At 46.6% G+C, this 20,703-nt stretch overlaps 1 protein-coding gene across 2 annotated transcripts in view; it reads left to right on the forward strand.

Moving 5' to 3' along the window:
• The first annotated feature begins 1,619 nt into the window (after positions 1-1,619).
• Positions 1,620-20,703, forward strand: part of eIF3b (eukaryotic translation initiation factor 3 subunit b) — a 37,519-nt gene continuing 18,435 nt past the window's right edge. Inside the window, exons 1-10 of one of the 2 annotated variants that reach the window (XM_077634681.1) lie at positions 1,620-1,810; positions 5,702-5,897; positions 6,539-6,658; positions 7,523-7,580; positions 9,933-10,061; positions 10,663-10,820; positions 11,578-11,862; positions 12,241-12,475; positions 15,894-15,966; positions 18,665-18,866. In XM_077634681.1, the coding sequence (XP_077490807.1) occupies positions 1,666-1,810; positions 5,702-5,897; positions 6,539-6,658; positions 7,523-7,580; positions 9,933-10,061; positions 10,663-10,820; positions 11,578-11,862; positions 12,241-12,475; positions 15,894-15,966; positions 18,665-18,866 (1,601 nt within the window). In that variant the 5' untranslated portion in view covers positions 1,620-1,665. The remainder of the gene's footprint in view (positions 1,811-5,701; positions 5,898-6,538; positions 6,659-7,522; positions 7,581-9,932; positions 10,062-10,662; positions 10,821-11,577; positions 11,863-12,240; positions 12,476-15,893; positions 15,967-18,664; positions 18,867-20,703) is intronic. The other variant, XR_013308008.1, reaches the window with a different exon arrangement.

The raw sequence follows: 20,703 nt of genomic DNA on the forward strand, positions 1-20,703 counted from the left end.
TGAAAAAATAAAACATGCAAAGAGAAAATTTTACAGGTTCAGCCTTTGTAAAAAATTTGTAGCCCAAGGAGTTTGCTTCTGGAGCTGTTGTGCGGCTTCTTGAGCACCTTCAACGTTCGAAATTTCTCAACGGTGTAACAATTGTTAGACTTGTTGTAAGCCTCGGAGGTCCCAGGTTGGTGCTAACCTGAGACCTCCGAGGCTTACAACTTCCAGCTGATTAGAAGAGCCTCACCGCAAGAGGATGCTGATCTGGGCCAGTATAGAGTGAGAAAGGACAAGGCATTGTGTGCTGTTCTTCTACTTTTATGGCACGACTGTTTTGTACATGTAGCTTCTAGAAGCAATCCCTTTGGACAATATATTTTTGAGAAAGGATACGTGGAAAATCCCAAGTCAGCACTGCAGCTCCTCTTTCTCTCTTCCTTATTTTGCCTCCTCCTCCGTTCCTTCCATTACGGTGCTATTGAGGTGTCCACTGAGAGTTATGCAGTTATTGCTCCTCCCCTCAGCCAATTCTGCTAAAGCTGGGCGGCCGGCTGCGTGAGTTCCCTCTCCGGTTAGAAAGTTTGCGGTAGCAGATCCTGATGCTGCGCATGCTTAAATAAGGTGATGTGATGTGACGAAACTGCACTGCATTTCAAGTCTTTCTGTGTAATCATCTGTAGTCCTGCAGACTTGACGGCAATACCATCGGATTGCCCCCACCAGGCCACACGACGCTTAACCGACCTCTGAATTTCGTGGGTAAACATTTAGGCCTATCCATGCCTTGGTATTGCTCAGGTGCATTTAAACAAATAATTACTGTAATAATCATTCACTAACAAGAGTAATAATAGCTAGAAGATAGAAGCCGAATAGCAAAAACAAACGACTTGCACTGCAAAGCGCTTTCTGCTGAACCGAAACTAATAGTCACAACCTATCCTCATGCGTTGGCTAGCCATTGCAGCACAACGTAAAGCTATTCAGCACAAAGTTCAAAGCGTAGAAGCATAACGCAAGTAAAGAAACTCTATGAGTGAATGCACTGCTTGTTCCTAACACCTTATACATAATTTATTTCTATTTTCTTTGATTGAAATTTTGCTGATTGTACAAACTCTCCACGGCTGCGTTTTTATGGAGGAAAAACGCTAAGGCGCCCGTGTGCTGTGCGATGTCAGTGCACGTTAAAGATCCCCAGGTGGTCGAAATTATTCCGGAGCCCTCCACTACGGCACCTCATTCTTCCTTTCTTCTTTCACTCCCTCCCTTATCCCTTCCCTTACGGCGCGGTTCAGGTGTCCAACGATATATGAGACAGATACTGCGCCATTTCCTTTCCCCCAACACCAATTATTATTATTGCAAACTCTCCACGCTCTAACGTTATAATTCAAAGCGCACTGAATAACATTTGTGTTTGTACACATGACGTAAAACACGTATGAAGCGTGTTATAGCCGTTTAAAGCAAATACGCTATTTAAACACACACGTCAAGCCCAATAAAAAGGCCTTCACCGGAGCCGTTCACCCTCTTCAACAATCAAAAATCACAGAAGGGTGGTGCGTGGCGCCTCTAGTGGCGAAATTAAGAATCGTACCGGCAATGCTTTTCGGTTCGCGCATGCGCCTTGCATAATCCTTTTGGCTTCCCTCATGGCCACGGTGGTGTAGGATGGTCGAGAAAGGAGACATGGCTCTCAGCGATACGGAGTCGGCGGTCGACCTCAAAAAGACTAGCGTGCTAAATGGAGACGACGACGACGAGCTGCCAAGCTTTAGTGATCCCGAAGACTTTGTTGATGAAATCACGGACGAAGGTGCGCCTCACTTTGTTCCGCGCGCACGTGCTGCGCCTCCCTTCCAACCTTGGGCTTGGATTTGGAGGCTTATTTTACGACACGAGTTCGACCTTTCCGCTGGTGGTGGTGATGTAGCGTTTACCTGGCTTCGGACGCGCGCTCAGCGCGGCCCGTGGACGCCTGCGCCTACGGCGTTGGTGCGACGCACCTATCGCGTCGTGCCTTGATCAAGTGCTTGTCCACGCCGGCATCTGGCAAGCCGAGCGGCGCCCCTAAGTGATTTGTCCAATTTCGTTCGGTTCCCTAGCGTTAGCTGAATAAATTTCACTAGGCGGCTGTGGACGCCTTATCCCGACTCTGTGATTGGTGTTGACAAGTGATTGTTCCTGCCGGTCAGAGATTTGTATAGAACAGATTCCACGAGACGCGGGGGCCGAGCCGTTGACATATTTCCGGCTTTTCTTGTTTTTGTGGGCGCCGCAGGCTTAGCTTCTCGTCGGCCGGTTTGGTCGTAGTTTTTTTTCCAATGCGCGACATATCCTAGCCTAATTACGCTATTGCCCCACATGTTCAGCTTTGTTTGGTGTACACTTGTGGCAAAAAAACGGTTGTCGGAGTAGGATTCGGCATCGGTTGCCGGACCATATTGGAAGCCGCGTTGTGTTGAGCCGTTTCATATCACGTTTTTATTACGCGCTATTTCAAAAGGTCCATTAGAGCTTCGAGGTCTACTCGGCGAAATTATCATTGCTTCGTATTTGCCGTTTGCCTTGTTTACAAGCGATTGCGGTCGTTGACACATTTTGATACGTCATTAGACTTGAGACGCTATTCATTAGACTTGAGACGCTATTCACTTGTTAGGTTACGCTGTTCCATACGTTTGATTCCCGCGAAGCGCGATTTTCGTTTGGCGAAATCTCGTGCTTTTAGCGGAGTTTTAATTTCCTTACTGACTTTACGCATTAGGATTACTTGTAACTGGATTGAATGTGGACAGGATAGAAATAGCATGGTTCACGCAGCGACGTAATGTTGTGTTTCAAGCGCAATGAATATTCGAGAACAGGGTTTCTTTTGAGTACGATAATGATTGCAATGTCACCCAGAACACGTAAAGCAAAAATAATAGCAACCGCTTGCATGAAGTCTCTGTCTTAACATAGTACTTCGTTGTTACTTCAGTGCCGTGTACCTGATTGGTTAAGATTGCTCCAAATATTAAATCACGATGAGGAATTTATCAGGTGTGGATGCCCATCCTGGCCGCAGTGGTCACATTTCGATGGACGCGAAATGCTTGACGCCTGCTCACTGTGTGATGTCGGTACTCGTAAAAGAACCCAAGGCAGTGATAATTATCCGTAGCCCTCTGCTACGGCATCCCTTATAACCTGAGTCGCTTTGACACGTGAAACCTCATTAAACTAAATTAAAAGTAAGTGTGGGATGTCCATTTGCACTCTGCTGAAAGTGTGTGGCTAAACCGGGCTTGTTTGTAAAATTTTTCAGTCTTTGTGAAGATTTAAAAATGTGCTGTTAGGCTTTTGTGTGATTAAACCTCTAAAAATGTTCTTTCGACTGTGAGAAATTTGCATACGTTAACACGAAGCCACAGGCCTCCTATAATGGTTTTATGGCTTCACACAAGCTCTGCATAGCTGTTGGGCATTGTGTGGCCGGTAGTATAGCTGTCTGTTTTGGGTTGAGCAAACTGTGGCCTGAGCTCAGTATGATGGCACTAGCTTGCCAAGAAAACGTACTTAATACTACTCACATTGTGTTTTACTTAGCCCTCACGTTCCAATGTAAGGCTGTTTGGCATTGAATCAAGAATTGTAAAAATTTGCATAATCCAAGACCTGTCGGTCATACTAAGTGCTTTGTTGGAGCCTGCTCTTGTTGTTTAGTGTGCAAGTAACAAATTTTTTTTAACTGCTGTAGGAAGCTTTTTTTCATAGAATCGTAGTTTTGGTGTTTTAATGTACAGCTCTAAGACTACATAATTTTGTATGGTTGTAATTATGTGCAGTAAGAGCACATAGCAGCTTCATCTTTAATAATGTAAGCTGTGTACTCTCTTTAAGGTGTATATTAGCTTCAAACTGGCATTGCCTCTTTTTTTGTCTTATCTTGAGTAATCTAGACTTCTCTACTATAGCTTGTTAGAGCAGCTGCTGTGCAACAACACAAGCGGTACCTAGGCCTACTCTGCTGCATTCATGTGTAGTTACTACAGGCTGGAGGGCTGAACAGATTCTCCTAGGTTCCAATGCATTCTTTTATGGAGTTGTGTGAGGTCAGTTCAGTTCTACGCAGTTTCAGTTGGATTCGATGAAGCCTTGAGTTATGTTCACTCTTTCTTTAACTTGGACCAATCCAGGCTCACTGTTTACTTGCGTTCTTGCGAGCTATTGTGGGTGTTGCCTTGTATCAGCCTGAATCAAGCTTCCCAGCCTGTGTTGCCTATAATATGATGCAGCCATCCATTGATGAAAACGAGGACTCGAGGCAAAGAAGTGAAAACAACACCGCAGTTTTCGTTTATTTGCCCCGTGTCCATGTCTTATTTGCGGAGTCTTGACGTTTCTCGAAATGAACCACCTTGCCTGCAAGAGCATCCTGCCGTTGATCTAAGGGGCACTGTGGAGAACTTCAGTTTTTGTTATTGGTTAAAATTAGTTTTGTGGCTCTTCCTGGCTCTACTGATGTTTGTTTGATAGAAAAGATGATACACCATTCAAACTTGGGATGTCCGGACTGAAAAGAACTTTGTGATCGCTGTCTGGAAGTGGCGGGTGTAGTCTAGTGTAGGGCATCTGCGCGCAAGCTTACTACCAGTGGTCGCGATTCGTGTATTTGATTTCTCAACCTTTATCGGCTACTAAGAGCTCCGTGGTCATTTTCATTGGAATTAGCCTCTTTCTCCTTAAAATGTAGTAATGGCTCTCTACAGGCCAACTTTAATTTGACATCGTCCCTTTAACAAGGCAGTGGTAACTAAAGTGCTACTACCAACCGTGAAAGCATGTTTGTCGACACGATCTTCCCCTGAAGCTTGAGTGTTCTGTAAGCCGTTCACTTATTCTTTGTAAATAGAGATTGCAGAACTGCGGTCAGGGTTTTTTTGTGACGTTTCATTGATGTTACTGCGTGATCTTTCTTTTGTGGCCCTTTTTTTAAAAATTTATATCCTTCATTTCAGGTTTTATAGAGCTTTTCTTTCTTGTTGGTCTGAAATGTAACAGAGTGTTAATATAAACAAATTAATGCAGCCTACCTAATGCAACATGAACAAATGAACAATGTAACAACTTGCTAGGCATGATTGTTCTTTTTAGAAAAAGTGTTAACAAGTTACTGCAATGTTGACAACTCATTAATTTAGGAATGTGGAGGAATGCATCCTGGATGATGTGAAATGCTTCGTACAAGTTTTATGGTCCTTGAACCATGTACATGAGTTAAAAAACAAACTATGCTCAGTGGGACATTGGAGGAGTGGAGATGCCAAATTTTTTGGAGTGCGCTTTGTTCTTGAATGATGAGTAAGTTATTAGTAAAGATGAATCGCCACGTGAAGTTCGTCAGCGCTCAATGAACAATTTGTAATTGAACTTTCCTCTGTTGTTTGTTTTGGTTTCCTTTGCCAGACGATGGTTGTGACATTCGTTCAAACTGTTACGCTAAACTGCTGCTGAGACTGAAACTCCAGGGAATAAATTCAGTTATAGGCACCAAGCATAGGCCAATTTCATTTGGTGATTCCTGTTTACTAATGTCTTATGCATCAAGAATACATTACGAAAATTTTCGTTCTCTACGCCTCAACAGAGTTATGGAGTAAAGACTTCGAATTCTGTCAGTGCTCTTATGGTTTCTTTAATTGTGTTCTGTAACCTGTTTCAGAGCTCTTGGGAGACATCTTGCAGCACAGGCCCGCGGAGGCTGATGGCGTGGAGAGCGTCATTGTTGTCGACAACATCCCTCAAGTTGGTAGCGACCGGATAGAGAAATTAAAGAATGTCCTCATGAAGATCTACTCCCAATTTGGCGAGATCAACACAGAGTACATCCCTGTTGACGAGACGGGCAAAACGAAAGGGTGAGATACCAGGTTGCAAGGTTCTGCTTGTGTAAAGATCTTAGCTGGGTGTATGTTGGGTTTCATTTTTTTTTTTTTTACAGCATTAGTTGTGTCCAGCAAGCTTTGAAAAGAAAAAATAATTGGGGTACCCTTTAATGGAGACTGAGGGCAACTATGTCCAATTTTTTTTATTAATAAAAATCACTTCTACAGCGCTTACTGCGTAAGTTTATACTTTTCTGGCAGCAAGAGATGGATTTATTGATGAGAAAATTGTATTTGAAAATTTTCCCGCCTTCAGTTCAAACTTGTGATGTCTACACTTGAAAGATCTCTGTAATCACCGTTTTGAAGTTGAGTGAATAGCACTGTAGCCTGGCCTGTGTGAACTGAGTAAAAAACTGTTGACGCAGGCAGTTTTATAAAAGCTCGCAAAGTCTCACCTCTCTTTTCAGATATCATTAGCTCTCATTTGTTCCCTGACCTGTTCTGCTATCGTGTGTTTACATGAAGCTTTGCTTGCTGGGTCTTTTTCTTTTCCATCGGATTTTGTGCTGCGGAGTCGAGGGAGCAGCTTGCGCACGTGCGTGGTCTTAACTTGAGCGGTCAGTGTGTCAGCCGTGCCAGTATAATAATGATGGGTGTTGTTGTTGCTGCAGGTACATGTTCTTGGAGTACAAGAACCCCCAGAGTGCACAGGATGCCGTCAAGGTGACGAACGGGCACAAGCTCGACAAGCAGCACTCATTCGTTGTCAACCTTTTCACGGACTTCCAGAAGTGAGCGTTCACTTCGCTACCTTCTTCCGCCTGCCTTTATTGTTTGCTCTCTTATACGTGCTTGTAGTGGTCTACCTGTGAACCAACAAAAACGAAAACTGGTGTTGTTGTGTCACCTTTGTAAGTTTCTAAAATGCAAAGCAGATGTGTATCAGTAAAAACCCTTTTAGACTTGGAACATTTATTAGAATACACTTTGTGCATCAGAAGAGAAGTTACGTTGGCAACTAAAGCAGTGCCTCCAAAATTGAAACCATTTGATACAAGGCGTACTGGGGTGCATGTTTATAAAGGGCCAGTGAGCACGAGGTGAACGAGATATCTGAATGGTAGCTGTTCACTTCTGTTATTGAGGAGTGACAAGCAGTGGGACTAATTATTACAGGTAAAGAAGTACAAGCTTACAGCAGAGAAAATGAAGCGAAACTTCACTAGCAGTTCGTCAGAGAAGTCTCTTAATGAAATACATGTAACAGCTGTACAGTGAAAGAGAAAATGCATGCACCCAACAGAAAAAAAATATCAACTCATATCAGTTTTGGTGGAGAAAATCCTTTAGTGTTTCATTAAAGGAATGCAGGGATGACGAAGAGGACTCTGATTTGAGGGATTGTAAAATGAAATGACTGCAATTGATGATGTCATTCTACCGTAAATGGTGTAAACATTTAAAGCGGAAAACTGCTTTGGGTCTATGTTTTGTGCTGGAGCTTGTTGAGCGGTGAGTGCTGAAATAAGTAAAAAAAAAAAAGACGCTTAGAGAAGGGAAACGTTGCCCCATGTCGAACTTGTCTGGTGCTGCTGATGTGCTATGGTTCTGCCTTGGTTTGTGAGACTTTGCTTTTGCCTCCATTGCCTGGGCAGATATGAAAACATCCCAGAGGAGTGGAAGCCACCGCAGCCCCAGCCATATGTTGACCACGTAAGTGTTAAGCTTGTGATAGCATAGGTAGTGTCATCCATTGTGAGGGCGCATACATTTGGCCACAAAAGCTTGATTAACCAGCACAGAAGCTGTGAATAGGCTAGCTGTCTCAAGGCTGTGGCGTGCATTGAAGGGACACTAAGGACATATCCATCTAATTATTGTTCGTTTGGTTTATGGGGGTTTAAGGTCCCAAAGCGACTCAGGCTATCAGGGACGCCATAATGAAGGGCTCCAGAAATTTCGACGACCTGGGGTTCTTTAACGTGCAGACACCGCATGGTACATGGGAGTCGGAATTATTGTTTCTAGTGAAAACAGACTCTAAGGCTATCTGTGGGGATGTTGATGTTTGTTAGGTAGCAGAAGACTGCCTTTTCTGCCGAGAAAATTGCATTTAAAATTTTTTCTGCCTTCGTTTCAAACTGATGACGTCTGCACTGGTAAGGACTGCGTGATTTATCTTTTGGAGTGAATGGCTATGTCGCCCAGCCTTTGGGATCTGCTCAGTTTGCTTGAAAAATGGCTGGTGATGGCTGCTCCGGTATTTTATTTTTTTGTCCTTTTCTAGCTTGATAAGCGCTTCATTTTAAGTGAAAGTAGGGCCTTTGTTGTTAGAATGTGGAAATCTTTCAAGGCTGGGTAGCTTCAGTTTGTCCTCAGTGTCCTCAACACTGTGTCGCACTACATGGGCACGCGAAAGCATGCGGGCTGTCCAGCTCAGGCCTAAAAGACCAAAGACTGCTGGTACAGGGGGTGCTGGCGGTGCGGGCCAGACAACATTATTTTTATTTCTTTTTCTCTGTCCACACTAATATATGGTACAGGGGGTGCAGCAAACGGCCAAGAACGTAGGAGCCCAGGACTAAGGGCCCGTCCCAGTTTGGGAGGTGCATAGCTCCTTACTGGTTCAAGTTCATCACTAACACTACAACCACCCCTCTAAACAGTTCGAAACGTGCACTCTGCACTTGTGTCTGGAACAGACCAATAACGAGGAGGCTAAACCAGGCCAGACTGATACTTAAAAAACATGGCCATGCACAAAGAATGGCATACAGAAGAAAAGCTTAATTTGCCTGATGTCCTTTTTGCGTGTCTTTGGGCTCTGAGTATCAGTCTGGCGTGGTTTCTCTGCAATTGTCTGGAACCACCGCTGTGTGTATGTGAGCTGGACAGAGAAAAAAAAAAATTTCATACCCCTTTGCTGAGATGAGATGTGGCTGCCAATAAAAATAGTATATAATTACGAGTCATATTTTTCGTTGTATATTTCTTGAAAATTTTGGCCAAGTTTTTTTGGTGTTCACTTCAGAACGTAATTTTTTTTTCTTTCTTTTTCCACGAAATTTTGCGTCCTGATGAATTACCAGTTTGTTGGGGGTATAAAGCAGTATTCCTAAGTGGTGAAAATCCGTTGAGTTTATCTTGGCCTTATTTTTTAGCATCTGCAGTCGCTTTCTAGTGGCTTATGCACAGCTAGCTGGACATATTTAGAATGGTGCTTGTAGAAGGAAATACTATCACCATCGGAAAAAGTAACAACGTGGGAATTAAATGACGGAACCACCGGTCAGAAACGTTAGTGGGATTTCAGTTACACAAGCTGGGTTATGTTCTCACTGCGTTTCGGGTAGACTGAGGAGGTCTCGTGGTTACGTGGTGTGCGACCTTATGGCAGCATTGGAACTGGCGTTGTACCATTGAGGTGGCCAGAACCTGACGCTTTTTCGGGACGCTTATGCATGGTCTGTGTTCGTATGTGCAATAAAAAAAATCCTACTTAAATGAGTGAGGGCCCTGAGCGGTTGATGACAAGCTGCGCTGCGCTACAGCAGACTACACTTGGCAAGGAGGTCGACCCATGCCTCAAAAAGCACAGCTGCCCTACTTCATCCAGTAGTATCACCCTGTCACTGTGCCCCTGCCATCTGTGTTTGTTAATTTTCTCCTGTGAGTGAGTGTCTGTGTAGTTTATTAGCTGTGTTGTGCATGTAAAAAATATAGGCGGCTGTCGGTTAAAATTGAGTTTGACAAATCGAATTCATCATACTTTTATCCGCCGTTTCCAGTTCAAATGCAAAAAATCCAACCTCCTATTCATGATGCACTAATAAAATGCGTTAATTTTTCGGGATGAAATTTGTGACGCTTTTCGTGAAATCCCGGGCTGTGGAATTCTGAGAAACTTTTTTTTTTACTCTACCTAGAATCTGAATCATTGATGCATTTTGTGGTCATTTTAAGCGCCCAAAAGGCCTCTGAGATGCTGTGTCCGAAGTGTTTAGGAATGCCTGCTGAATTTTCAAATGCTGGTTGCGACTGAATGTTCGATCCGCTCGACTGCAGGGCAACCTGAGGCAATGGTTGCAGAACCCGGACTGCTATGACGAGTACAGCGTCATGTACTGCGGAGGAGAGCGGGTGGCTATCTACCTCAACAGCACGCCAGAAGCCACAGTCCTCAAGGACAGAGAGGTGCGCACACTCTTCCGCGGTCTGATCTCGTCGCTGCTTCCATGATTTGCATATCTGTATTGATTCCTCCATGCTATCCTCATTGCTTTATTCATGTTGCAGTTTTTAACTTTTGCTGTGGCATGTAACTGGGATCCGAAAAAAATGCGTCCTTCTCATTTGTGAGGTCTCATAAAAGCAGAGGATAAAATTCATGACGGGCTTTAGAATAAAACTTGTACATACCAATCAATTTTGTCAATGTGGTCCATTTCACGAGTGCTATTCATGAGCGTAGGAACCTTTATATGTAAGGTAAAAGTATGAGTGCTGAACAGCTCAGCACCTTTTCCATAGAGCTGTGCAGCTGCAGATCTGTTCTGAAATGGCTGAGTTGGAGTTGCCTCTATTTAAATTAAGAGTACTAGATTGATGACTGAGTAGAATCACTACACTGAAAAAATAGAATCATTTGCATCGAAGGGGAGCTAGCAGTTGACTGCCGCCATTGAGTTGTGTTTTGCATTTGCTGTTCAGCTCAGCAGTTGTTTCACGGAGACCATGTTTCTTTCGATCTGTCTGACTGGCCTGTGGCGTCGTTTCTCCCTCTCTTCCCATGCAGCGTTGGTCTGACAGTGCGGTGATGTGGTCTCCGCTGGGCAGCTACTTTGCCACCTTCCACCAGCAGGGCATTGCCCTGTGGGGCGGCCCCAGCTACGCCCAGATCATGCGCTTCAGCCACTTCGGCGTCAAATACATCGACTTCTCTCCCTGTGAGAAGTGAGTGCCCTTTCCCACCATGTCCGTGTATGCTTTCTCTTGCTTTCGGGCGCCGCTCCTTATTTTGATCCTGAATCGTATATCCAGGCCTTAGGAAATCTGCTTCGTTAGTTTTTGACTGCAAAACTAACTAGTTTTCTAGTGCAAATTGGTTTTGGCCAAACCTTTGGGTTCCTTGGAGTGTGCCTGAATTCTCCACGCCCCTACGCCGTTCCGTTAACCAGTTTGATTTGGGGCTAGTCACGCTCATGCTAATTGCTCATGCCAGACCGTATACAGTCAGCGGTTGCTAGTAATTGAATTTAGGCATTCATTCAGAGGCCATGCACGTTTGCAATCATATTTCCTACACACGTGTTGGGTAAGAAGTAATACTTTGGTTTGGGGGGGGGGGGGGGGGGGGGGGGGGGGGCTAGTTGGTTCTTTGTTGTAAAGGGTTCTAAAGATGGCACAAAAGAGGACAGGGTGCCAGTCCCGTCCCGTCATTTTTGTGTGCCTCGTTTGTTCCTATTTTCTTATGCGCCATAATTAGAATCCTTTACAGTTTAGTAAGAAGGAATGGAAGCCCTAGCATGCCGGATTCCTCTACACTTTTTGGGAACCGTTAGGGTTCCCCGAGGCTGTAATTTAGTAGTCTTGCCCTAACTCAGAGGTTAGTTGATTTGATCCAGTATGCGTTTGTGTCCTGTGGGTCAGATTAATTGGCTCTGTTTCTGCACGTAAGCAGCAGAGCTGACCCCTCTCCCCACTAATGCAGCTACCTGGTGACCTTGAGTCCACCGACGCCCGAGGCGTACCAGGCTCAGCAGCGGGGTCTGCCGCCGCCGGAGGACAGTGGCCAGGTGGTGATCATCTGGGACATCCGGACGGGTCTCAAGAAACGCTCGTTCACAGCTGATGCCGAGATGACCAGTTGGCCCATGTTCAAGTGGAGCAACGATGACCGTTTCTTTGCCCGCATGACGGTCGACATGTTGAGCATCTACGAGACACCCTCCTTCGGCCTGCTCGACAAGAAGTCGCTCAAGATCGCTGGCATTCGGTGAGCAGTTGTGCAGTGGTGTCGTGCTGTCACGGTTGTGTCTGGTTTGGAAGCGGCACCATGTTTAGGCAGTGATTGTGCAGCCTTTGTCGAAAGTGTGGAGCCCAAGGTACATGCTTGTGGTTCATGCTATGCGGCTTTTTATGCGTTGCCAGCAAATCGGATCTCTTGAAGGTGAGAAGAACTCATCCTCGCCCCCTCCGAAAGTTAGGACTTCTACGGATGTTACACATAGGTCCCACCACGTGGCTTAGAAGAAGACCCCTTGGCCTCCTTACTTTTGTCAGAGGCTGTACTCCTGCTGTCAAAGTTCATCGAATGCGAATGTGATGCAAAAAATTTGATGCAAAAAATACGGGACTTTTGTGTGTGATGCAGCAACTTCTCATGGTCCCCGGTGTCCAACATCCTGGCCTACTGGGTGGCCGAGGACAAGAACGTGCCGGCTCGTGTGACCCTCATTGAGGTGCCCTCGCGCCAAGAGCTGCGTGCCAAGAACCTTTTCAACGTGGCCGACTGCAAGATGCACTGGCAGAAGTCGGGCGACTACCTCTGCGTCAAGGTGGACCGCTACACCAAGGCCAAGCGCGAGAAGAACGAGTGGAAGTACAGCGTAAGTTGTTTTTCCCCTTTCCCGCATTTTTGCAGCGACAGCTGTTAATGGCAGGTTTCCCGGATCTGTGGTGATGGCGTAACACAAAGTAGGAAGGACGAGCCCTTGCAATGGATTTGTGGTGCCATCTGCGTGCAGTGGCATTGAACTAGTGCTTGCGCGCCGTTCACACCTTGGTGCATAGAGCGCTCGTACAGCAAATGGCACGTTCAGCACCTGAAATAGTGGTTGCTGAATCTTGCGTTACACAGGTGGAGTAACCGGTGGTCAGTTTCTTTTCTCCCTCTCTCTCTCTCTCTCCCTTTCTGCTGCACCTGCCAAGCTGGATCAGTGGCTTTGGCATTTGGCTGCTGATCCCAAGGCCGCGAGTTCCGCCGTGGTGGCCATACAGTATAATCTCGATGATACGAACACAGTTGAAATAAATTTCGGGATTGTATGAATTCATTAAATTCCCCGGCTGGTGAGCGCTGTGTACAGCGTGCAGAATTTCAGATGTTCCGAACACTCTCCCACGTCGCTATGGATGATATGAACCTGCAAGCTGTGTCTGCATGCTCGAACACTAAGTGCTGCTCGTACTTCACAGATGCCATACATCACCTTACGTACCATTGAGCAGTGGGGTGCAACCCGCACATCACCGGCTCTGCGATCGGTTGTCATGATGTACGTGCTGGGAGCCGTGAGTGGCAATGTGCAACCCACACATTGTCAACATTCAGATTGCCGGTCGCGCTGTACACACCGCAAGTAGTGAGCTAAGTGGGAACAAAATGTAGAGGTTTTTTCATGCACCAAGCCTGGTGGGAGTGCATGGAAAGACTATGCAGTGGGCTTTCCTGCTCGCGCTGCTTGCACAGTGAGGAAGCTCAAAACTCGACAAAAGGGCCATCAATGATGCTACAAACCAACAAGCAAGCCTCCCAGTGCATCGCAATGCACAACCTTCGCCACCACCGCTCTAGTTTGTGCGACTTTAGCACCACTCACCACCCCTGCTCCCTGCCTCGAAGCTTGGCGAAGTTATGGTCGAACATTGAGGTTGGTTCAATATGACTTCACGCGCTGCACCAGTGTTCTGCGGCGGTGCCACGAGTGTGTAGCTCCAGTTCAGGCAGCTGAAGTGCAGCTTGACATTGATGGTTGACTGCAGACCTGGTCATCTGCTCGCCTGCATCAGCGGCTGCCAATAGCCCGAACTGCTTCAAGATATTTAAAGCATCAAATCACTAAATATTGCCATGAAATGGTTGTTTTTCTGAAGAAAGTCATAGCATGTACTATGCACGAGATTTGTGAATAAGTGCTGAAATGCTGCTCACGGGGCTCGACTGGATAGCTCAGGTTTACAGTTCTGATGCCACAAACAGCTGCCCACCTTCTCTTTTCATGAAAGAACCACCGACATTTCGTTAAGACTGTGGTCATGTCTTGACCGATGTACACGGTGGCAACGCCATTTTGCTGCACTACGGCTGCACCTCCTCTTCGGGCAGGGCAAGCCACCCAAGAACTTGTGTTGCACTAGGCTGGCACTTTTGTGAAACGAATACAGAAGTGCAGCGGGCACGCACTGCACTGGCAAGGTGAATGCGAAAGTGCTGCTCTCTTTGAACTGGTACATCAAGTGCAGCCAGATCGAACACACCTACGGAGAAATCCTAGTGGGATGCGAGGCGAGTCCGTTTCACAGGGCAAAGATGGGATGCACGGGTGGGAGCGGGCCGCCAATCCAAGCCTCCCCGCTAGTTCCATGGCCGCTAAAATCAATTACAGTCGATCCTGGCTATAACAAACTTGAAGGGGATTGTGAAATAGTTCGATATATCGATAATTTGACACATAGAAAATGCCAGTATAGATCGGCTCATCTGTAACCTACAAGCAATAATACATTGCGCCCCCGCTCTGGTGGCACGCTTCTTGCAGCGATGTGCCGCCTGCAGCACACCGGCTGTTAGGCATAGCCTGCTTTGCGTTGAAGCCACAGCAGGCAGTGGTTTAGAACTAACCACCACCTATTGTAAGACGTCTAATACCCCTGTCACACGGCATTCCTCGAAGGCCTTCCCAGGTAAGGCACCTTTTTTCGCCAAAGGAGCGAAAGCTTAAAGGAACAGCGACGCAGTTACATGATGCAGCCCAAAGGTGGAACAGCCATTGAGGCTTAGCACCCGCTGCTGCGCTCGAGGCGGTTGAAATGAGTGTTTTAAAATTAATGTGGGAAATTCTCTTCATTCGTTGAGCTCAGACAATTTTTTAAATTCTTAATTGCTTCCTTAAAACAACTGCAACAGCTACTCTCATCAGCAGCAGCAGGTTTTGTGTATTGCCTTGGCCACCGGGGGCACTCGGTGTCGCTGCAGCACTTTCACTGTCTTGAAATCTGGGCGTAAAATATAAACGCCCGTACAAAAAGCAAAGCCAGGCACACCTTTCGTATTTTTAAAAGATGTTTTCAAACATTGTTGGCTGCATCTATTTTTTATTGGTTTTACTTTTTGACGTTGGACGGCACTGTGATCGCATGTTCTCGAAGGCCGCGCCTTTGGGCTCCAAAGGTTTCTGACGAGCGCCTTCGCCTCCAAGGCTCTTAGCGGCAAAGGCGCAACATTTGTGCCGTGTAGCTGCACTCCTTACGCCTTTGGATATAAGGACCTCATCCTCAGTGGTCTTGGCGGTGCCCGTGTGACCGGAGTATGGTGATACTGTTACCAGTACTTCATGAATACAGTAATTTCAGATTAAATTTGAGGTACAGTTGGTTTCCACATCCCCTTCGGCAGTGAAGTTAGCGAACACGCTAGGCGAGGGCTGCCATTAGACTTTTGTCAGCTGTATTGGTTTCAGCGCATGGCAGAGGTGTGGAAAATGAGTACAAGAGATCAAAGGCTGCCCTGATGCGCGCACACTCCACATTCACTTTGTCACGCGGTTTTACAGCACTAGCGCAGTCGGGAGGCGCCTGACGCTACGCAGCTGACCTGTCTCCACGCACGAAAAGTGATCTAGGAGAAGCGCCACTTGCAGGGGCACGGCGCTGTTCGGTGTATCGAGTGTTCTGGTTAAGGGAGCTCAATGAGCGCGAACAGTTGTGCTTTACTTTTGCATGGGATTCCGAGGCACATGTTCTGACTGCTTGATATGAACAGTGATTTGGCATAGTCTGGATCGACTATAGGTGATTCACTTGTAAAAAGCTAGGGAATTTCACTTTCATTTATTTAAAAAAATGCGTTAAATTTGACTGAATATGGCATCTGGTTTGCAGCATGCTGTGTTTTCAGCTGAAACCTTCTGGGGCAGTTGGTTAAACTGCGATAAGTGTGTTTTGAGATTGTTTAAATGTTTGCTTGTAAGGATAGTAGGTTGTCCGTGCTCATGCATTTTGTTGCTATTCGATATGCCTCTGCAGGGGATGTACTTCAACTTTGAGATCTTCCTCATGAAGGAGAAGCAGATTCCCGTCGACAGTCTCGAGATCAAAGGTGCGTCTGCCTTCTTTTTTTTGTTCCTTGCACACAGTATAGCGTGACAAAGGGGCCATATGACACAATGCAAGCATGTGTTCTTTGTTTGCATAGTGCCAGCCTTGAAAATGCCTCTGAGAACAGTTAAAATTATGAATTTTAATAAATAACACAGTTGCATCTTGCTATAGCGAACAGGCAAAAATCATAAAATAGTTGGATATCGCCGAAGTTCGACAAAAACGCTTGCAACAGCAGCGCAGTTTAGTCTGGGAGGAGACGGATTCTCGAGCGACCTTTGCAAGAGGAAAAGGGAGGCCATTTGCGAAGTTTTAGCACCGTTTCAAGGGTGCTCGTGGCGATGCCAGAGGTCACAAAAAACCGACCGCGAGCTAAGTAGGCTTCTCCGCATTGAGCCGCCAGCACGCAGCAGAATCGGGCTAAGCACCAGCTGGGGTGGCTTTCCTGCACTGCAGCTGTGTCACGTGGAAAACGACACATCAAAGGGAAAGTTGTGACCTTTTTCACCACCTCCATGGTCGCCGACATGAGCGCAAGACGGTTGCTGCAAGGCTACAGCCATCCCCGCTGCTGCTTCTAGGGTGCTGTCGACAGGTGCGAGAGGCGTGAACGTGTGCTAACTGCCTGGCTGTCAACGCTCCATGTTATTGTTTTTTCCGTGGTGCTGTTGCTGGCTCTGAGATGAGAGCAGTATTGTAGTGAGAGATAGAACGTGAACCGTGGCCCCGAACGCTTGCTGCACCACCGCTGGTCATTGTATATTGCGATGAAGCGTGCCCACTGCCATCAGAGCAGGCACCACTTTGTGCTGGGGAGTTTAATATATCAGTTTAATGGCTAACTGTTTTTGGTATATTACATAAAAATTACATGTGCATATCAAAAATATACAAGAAGAGTTCATTATAACCAATGACTCGAACGTGATCATTGTACTGAGGTTCGACTGTAATGAACAGAGAAGTGCCCCATGATTTCTCCATCATAGCTTTTGCTTTGGTACAATTATAGGTGACCTTGGTTGCAGCAGTCGCATGCGAACTGTGTAGACCAAGAACAACCTAGCTAGACATTAGTATGCTGCCTGTGTGTGTTGAGCGACCCTTCAGCATGCGCACCGTACGCCCCCAACATGGCTGAATGTAAGCCTCGCCAAGGCATGCCCACTTTTTTCCGTGGCACACATTGGCCTTAGTGTCTAGGAAACTGTTTGTGGAAGAATAATGGTATAGCTGATAAAGAGAGACATTTCAGAATATGTTTAGCCCCAATTTGTGGGCGCTGAAGCTGATGCAGGCTGCTGTAAAAGTGGCCACTTGGGAATGGCTTTGTCCCGGGTACCTGTTCTAGAGAGTTGACATTGGGTACGAGCTCCACCACTGCAGTGAACGGCGCCAGGGTCGATTTTGTGCTGTGGGTAGGATCAGGTGACTCCTCTTTCTGCCATGAGCAGAGTGGGCTTGTGTGGTGTCATTCTGACTTGTGCGCATGCGGTCATGCGCGACCGTGATAAGACGGTGCACATTGGAAGCTGATCACCGCATGCCAGTATACAGTAATCCCTCGTTATAATGAAGTCAGCGGGACGGCGAAAAAATCCGATATAAGCGACCACCCGAGAAAATCTAAAGCAGTCGAGCTTTAATTGCGCCGCAGTGCCGAGGAAATCAAAACACAATATATTCAGTGACGCAAAACTTTATTCAAGTGCAAAAAAGGCAGTGAGCTTTCGCTGTTTCAAGTTCAATTACTGGGTGCGTGCAACCCCTGCTCTAATCTGACCAAGCATTGCACGAGGCCGTGGTCGCCACCCATGCATTCAACCATCGGGGTATTTCTAATTGCGAAGGCAGTGGCCGCTTTCATGGGGGGCGGGGTCACGGAAATGCCGTGGCTCGAATCAAAGGTTGTGTTTGTTGTGCTCAAAAAACGATTAGCCACTCATTGTAGGTACACAGCACGATGGTGAAAACTGAACAGTTTTGCAGTAGGGGATTTGCATGATTACTGGGCAGTTTTTTTTTTTTCCCCCGAGGTGTGTAGCTGTGAAGTTTGCAATTAAGTTTTTGGGCGAGTTTTTCGGCGCACCGTTGTCGACGACGCTGTGCTAATTCTACGGTTCAAGTGTCGATGTTCCCGCAGCGTCACATCCGCGCAGTCGACAGATGCCTAGGAACAAAATGCAATGACCCTACCACGCATTTAGACAGTTTGTCTGGTCGGATGGCGCAAATCGAGCATGAGCGGCTCGAGAAGATCGCCGGGGAAACACCGTGGTTGCATGGACCTGCCATGTTGACAGCCCGACTTGCCACTGGCGACGCTCAGATTTTTCATGTTTTCAGGAAGTTATCGGTCAATTTGCGTTGTGAATAGTGCAACAAAGCTAGGGGCGGTCTTTTACTGCGATACAGGCCGATTTTTTTTTTGTTCCGGGAAAATGTCGCCACCATCTTGAATTTCGGCGCCGTTCTGGGATAGCGCCCCCCTCCCCCCTACTTTGCCAGGAATTTCGAATTGCGGGGGTGGGGGTGCTTGCTTGGAATTTAACGGTAGGTATAGCGAAGTATAACTGTTTTTCAATGTGCTGTAGAAGAGTTTTTTTTTTTTTGCCTTTATTTGAAGCAATGCATGAAGTACATGCTGCTCAGCATTGTGTTTAATGTTGTTCCTTTTGCTTCTTCTTCTCGTGCAGACTCGATAGTGGCATTTGCCTGGGAGCCCGTGGGCAGCAAGTTTGCCATCATCCACGGTGACAGCCCCCACATCTCGGTGTCCTTCTATGGGGTCAAGCCTGGCGCCTCGGCTGTGCTTCTCAAGAAGTTCGAGCGCAAGCAGTGCAACCACCTTTTCTGGTCACCTAGCGGCCAGTTCATCGTGTTGGCTGGCCTGCGAACGTGAGTTCGTTTCCTGACACTTATTTGAACGAGCCTTGTTCATTGCTTCAGGCTGTGTGGTGTAAAGGGCCACCAGCCTTTCCCTGTCCTGATGCTCAGCTTCTGCGTGATGAAATGCTTGGGGAATGAGTCTTTGACCTTACCTTGAGCAGACCTCCTAATATGTTAGCCCTGGCAAAGGCCTTTAATTTTGTGAGGTGAAAAACTTTTTTTTTTAATTTCGGGATTTTTTAACAAAAAATTTTCAAAATCGTATGCGTTAAATCAAAACTTAACACATGTCAAATAAATTTGTAAGTCTGTTCTAGAAAAAGCCCTCACACATTTGAAATGCGCCTGTTGCAAAGCAGTGTCAGGTAGTGCTTGGTATTCTCTTCACGCGAAAAAACAATGACCTCTCTGGTGATGCCCGCTGCACAGTACCCGCACCTGTTGGGGTGATCATACCCGCAGGCAGGTGCACTCCAAACAGAAAGGAGTAATAAGGGAGTGAGCTGTCCTATAGTGCACTCCCTTTTATGAAAGAGAGTGGGCTAGAGGACAGATTACTCCCCTTTTTACTATGATGATATAGGAGTATTCGTGTTTGGAGTGCATTTTTTGGTACTGCAGTCTTGATACTGCAGGCTGCGGGAGTTGTACTGCACAACAGCAAAAAATTGGCATCCACCTGCCATTCACTTTCCTTCCTGGACAGCCCGGTGCTGCAACAAGTGAAAGCTCCTAGAACCGATACTCGATGTTAGTCTAAACTAAAAGTGACTTTTGCCGCTTTAGTAGCGAACCGTTTTTATTTGGACTTGCACGGTATTTCGGATTTTACAGAGGAACAGTCAGGCACCTCATAGAAACGTGTACATCCCTATATTTGCAAACCGGTATTTCGGATCATATAGAGTCCAGAAGTTTGATTTTGCAGACAAGAGTAGACTCTAGCAATGCTGAGGAGTTCTTTTTTTTTTTTTTTCGACCGAAAGTTTGTTTTTCGACCTAGCATAGTCACACGCGGGCATGCTGTCACAAATAATCGGCCCTTCGCTGCTGTGAGAGGTGCCGTCTTGGAGTTATATGGGCTGGCTTAGATAGGATTGGCTATTTGTACCTTGTTGTGACTGCTTGAATTAACGGCATGCTCTTTGTCGTCATCGAGGTGACCTATTAAGAAGAGCGCACAATCACGTTAAAAACAGGACGGCCACAGCATTTGCCACAGCTTAGACGGCTTTGCACGTGGTGCAGGGCAGATAGGGGCACATGGGTGCAGGGGTGCGGCCATAGGTGCTCGCTTCATCTTGCTTCTTTCAGCGGGTTCCCTCTCTCTTTTCTGCCCTGGGAAACACTGTGTTCTCATTTTGCATGGGGCATGCATGGTGGCGCCTTCACCACATGATCCGAATCTCCATCACACTCTATTACAATCCAGAAACTTCTCCTTTAAGTCATTCTCAAATGCTCGAACTCCTTCTGTGCAGCACGGCGAGCTACAGATAGATCAGCGTACAGTAGAATCTCGATGATATGATTACGGCTGATACGAATTTCGGGATGATACGAATTTTAAGAATGCTTTGAACAGACTACATTGTATAGAATACGTTAAGATTCGGGGTGATACGAACGGTTTCTGAACCCGCCGCGGTTGATACGAACGTGCAAACCAGTGGCGCATGCGAGCGGGCCGGCGCGGCTGGGCTCAAGGGGGGAACATAGCCGCCGCGGCCGCCGCGAGTCCTCTCCACCCCCCGCCCCCCGCCGCGACGAACGTTGTACGAACACGCAAACCGAGCCACCGAGCGGCTCAGCGCAACACTGGCGCTCACAGGGGGAGAGGGTACCC

Source organism: Amblyomma americanum, chromosome 8 (assembly GCF_052857255.1).
Source record: "Amblyomma americanum isolate KBUSLIRL-KWMA chromosome 8, ASM5285725v1, whole genome shotgun sequence".
Lineage (NCBI taxonomy): Eukaryota > Metazoa > Arthropoda > Arachnida > Ixodida > Ixodidae > Amblyomma > Amblyomma americanum.